The sequence below is a fragment of the Mus pahari genome, chromosome 4 (assembly GCF_900095145.1).
Source record: "Mus pahari chromosome 4, PAHARI_EIJ_v1.1, whole genome shotgun sequence".
NCBI lineage: Eukaryota > Metazoa > Chordata > Mammalia > Rodentia > Muridae > Mus > Mus pahari.
Genome location: NC_034593.1, coordinates 51,602,529 through 51,606,295, shown reverse-complemented (window position 1 = coordinate 51,606,295; position 3,767 = coordinate 51,602,529). Strand labels below are relative to the sequence as shown.

Genomic DNA, 3,767 nt, shown 5'->3' with positions numbered 1-3,767 from the left:
TGAGATTCTATTTCATATAAGCCCAAGGACACAATAGCTTTTATGACAAGGAAGAGATGAGATCAAATGCCAGCTTCAGAGAAACTGTCAGATCAAGGAGATGTCTGGGCTAGACAATGAGAAGATAAATAAATCTCCAGTCACCTCCTTCGTCCTTTGAACCCTAGGGACTGCCATTCCCCAGCTCACCCAGCCATGGGAATGAACGTATTTAGCCAAAGGAAGCTGCGTGGGGATGCACACAGAGGAGCTGGCTGCGGTAGATAGCTTTGCTCACTTAGCTTGGTTCTTCAATGGACAAGGAAGGTCAGGGAGGGAGCATCGAATCTGGGAAGCAGAGAAGAGGCCTGCCCGGTGCTTGTTTTCCTAGGCAGCAGTGGGAAAGTTGTGGGGACGGACACAAGGACTCGGCAGACCTGGGTAACACCCTATGCTTGGCTATCGACCAGGGTGAAGACCTTGCTAAGAGATTTCAAATGCAGTAACTTGCACTTTATGTTTAAAATGCACTACAGAAAGAGTTCCTAATACTGCTACCCCTGCAAACACATGCATAGCTCTCACCCACACTCCCAAGAGGCAAGAGTCTGGTGAGTGTTGCCTGCTGTGTACAATCATTTGTTTCTATAGGAAGATATAGAATATCGTGTTCTAACAAAAACTTGCCTATAATACATTCAACACTATATTTTCTTCATTCCATGATAATGACCATGGATGCCTTCTAAAACAATTCCTATAGATCGAATTCACCGAAGGTGAAATTGACTTTATAATCACGCCAAATTATGTTCACATCAAAATATATACTACTGATGGACATTCAATCCAATTGGACAGCCAATTCCATTTTGCCTCAAAAATAACTGTGTGAATGCCATGAGGGCTCAATCATATACAAAGAGCTTCAGGCAGCGGAGGACTCCTGAGAGTGAAATAGCCTTCCCCGGAGAAGAACACACCAAACCAATTGGTTATCCAAATATGTATGTATATACACACACACACACATCACATAACATTATACAAGCTTATTGGGTTGTATTTATGTGTGTATTTAGGAATACACACACAACAGCAGCAGCAGCAACAATAACAACAATTAAAGAAAAAAGAGGCTGTAGAGACTGTGAATTTGAAAGAGAGCAATGGAGGGTGCAAAGGAGGGTTTGGAAGGTAGAAAGGGGAGAGGAAAGGTGATTACACACTTCTTCCGTTGCAACAGGTACGGTTGCATTCTCATTCCCTAGACAGCAATAACTGAGTCTGAGCTAAAATATTCAAGGAGGCCTGTTTGACCAAACTGCATGGGTTGCAGATGATGTTAGTCTAACTTTTGGCACTCAAGGAAAACATTATCTAATATTGCATTTCTTTCTTTCTTTCTTTCTTCTTTCTTTTTTTTTTTTTTTTTAACAGCTCTTGCCTGAGTTTATTTGTAAAAACAGCATAGGACACTGGTCATCTGCAGATAGTGTGTGGCGGTGTGTCACAGCAGTCGGTCTGTCTTCACGTTGGCAGGATCCTTCACAGGGGCCTGGGCTGGAGCTGAAGCCTGGGCCTTAGCTGGAGCTTCGGCCTCTGCCTTGGTTTGAACCTTAGGCTTCGGTTGGCAGAGCCTCTGACCCTCGGCCATGTAGCTTCGAATCTGCTTCCCAAGCTTGGGGTGATTGGTGAAAGCCAGCCGGCTGAGTTTGTGGCTGGGGCCCTTTGGCAACTTGGGCTTGATGACCTGAGACTTCACAAGGGCCTTGATGGCCTCCGCGCGTGCACTCGCTGCCTTTGCATTGTTGGCCTGCATCTTCTTCAGGCCTTTCTTGTTGTGGCTCTTGGCAAAGCGCATGTTGCTCAGGAACTTGGGGTCAACCCCCTTAAGAGATTCGTATCTTTGCAATGGGGTTTCTTGATGCCAATTCTGTGCCATTTGCAGGACTGGTTGTGTGTGCTGTGGCGGCTCCTGCAGTGCCTGGGACCGCAAGAGAGAGAGAGAAGCCCGCAGTGCAGCCTAACGAATGTTGCATTTCTGAATATTAGTAAGGTCATTTAACGTGTTAATGAACTTTAACCATATCTTAGGAACAGGATAAACCACGAGAAATATGAAATTTTACTCAAGATTACCAGTAATGCATCTTTCATCACCAAATGCTTAGCCCCCCTGATCAAGGTTATCCATGACAACTTTGGCTTCGTGGAAGGGCTCATGACCACGGTCCATGCCATCACTGCCACTCAAAAGACTGTGGATGGCCCCTCTGGAAAGCTGTGGCATGATGGCCGTGGGGCTTCCCAGAACATCATCCCTGCATCCACTAGTGCTGCCAGGGCTGTGGGCAAGGTCATCCCCGAGCTGAATGGGAAGCTCACTGGCATGGCCTCCCATGTTCCTATCCCCAATGTGTCTGTTGTGGTTCTGACTGCTGCCTGGAGAAACTTGCCAAGTATGAAGATATCAAGAAGGTGGTGAAGCAAGCATCCGAAGGCCCACTGAAGGGCATCCTAGGCTACACTGAGGACCGGGTTGTCTCCTGTGACTTCAACAGCAACTCCCACTTTTCCACCTTTGATGCTGGGCCTGGCATTGCTCTCAATGACAACTTTGTGAAGCTCATCTCCTGGTATGACAATGAATATGGCTACAGCAACAGGGTGGTGGATCTCATGGCCTATATGGCCTCCAAGGAGTAAGAAACCCTGGACCGCCCACTTCAGCAAGGACACTGAGAGAGAGAGGCCCTCAGTTGCTGAAGAGTCCCTATCCCAACGTGGCCCCCCAATCTCCCTCAAATTTTCCATTCCAGTCCCCCATAACAACAGGAAGGGCCTAGGGAGCCCTCCCTACTCTCTTGAATACCATCAATAAAGTTTGCTGCAAAAAACAAAACAAAACAAAACAAAAATCCAGAACCTTCTGGGGATCCCTAGATTACAGTTCATTAACACTGCCACAGAAACAGGAGCGGTAACTATCCAGTTCACCATGAGCTGGGTTTGACATCTAGGAATTCCTAATCTGAAACAGTGGCAAACTGATGGTGACTGTTTGAAGTCCGGGTTGCAGAGCCCTAATGACCAATGATGGGTCAAGAGGAAGGAGAGATGTTGACTAGTATAGTAGCCATGGGCACAAGGACCCAGAGGAGCCGTATCCCAGGGATAATCAAACCAGATGGGGAAAAGCTTGAGGCAGGATCCCAAGGCGTTGGGGCTATTTGATATGAGTAGGGTAAGTCCCTTTGACATGAAAACAGAAAGCCCCTTCATATTCCTCTGTCTCAGGTGGGGATACCAGACCTTCTTTCTCTTCCTCCTTCCCTTCCCCTCCACTCCTCCTCTTCTTCGATCCTGTTTCATCTTATCCAAGACAGGTATGAATAAAAACAGTGTGAGAAACGGGGATAAGACAGAGGTCTCTCCATTCTCTATTCACGAAGAAAGACCAGACATCACAGCTGATAAGTGAGAGACTAGAGATAGCTCAAATCAGCAGAGAGCCGGGACACAAATGACAGACTCTGGTTCACTTTGGAGAATTAGTATTTAAGTCAGAAAAATAAAATAAATATAGAAACCTTAGAATGCCTGCCCCAGTCAGTGCTCTAGCCAAGAATGGCATCCATCTCTGCCCCTCATTTCTCTAATGACAGTCCCTCCTTTATCAGGACATGGCCTGACCCCTAGTGGCGGCAGCACTGCCTTAGGTGGCACCAGCTTCGACTTCTTTGCTCATCAGAACATTTGGTGACTAATGTGTGTAGAAGATCACA

At 46.7% G+C, this 3,767-nt stretch overlaps 2 protein-coding genes across 2 annotated transcripts; one reads left to right on the top strand and one right to left on the bottom strand.

Moving 5' to 3' along the window:
* Positions 1-1,489: 1,489 nt before the first annotated feature.
* Positions 1,490-1,843, bottom strand: LOC110320785 (60S ribosomal protein L29-like). The gene has a single exon (XM_021196919.1). The coding sequence runs from the start codon at positions 1,841-1,843 to the stop codon at positions 1,490-1,492; it is 354 nt and encodes a 117-aa protein (XP_021052578.1).
* Positions 1,842-2,688, top strand: LOC110320784 (glyceraldehyde-3-phosphate dehydrogenase-like). The gene is given in 3 exon segments (XM_021196918.1): positions 1,842-1,882; positions 2,077-2,414; positions 2,417-2,688. Coding segments are annotated over 3 exon segments (651 nt in total).
* The last annotated feature ends 1,079 nt before the right edge of the window (positions 2,689-3,767 follow it).

Bases quoted from the DNA above. Each gene is read 5' to 3' on its own strand.
- LOC110320785 (XM_021196919.1), bottom strand. From the start codon at position 1,843: ATGCGCTTTGCCAAGAGCCACAACAAGAAAGGCCTGAAGAAGATGCAG.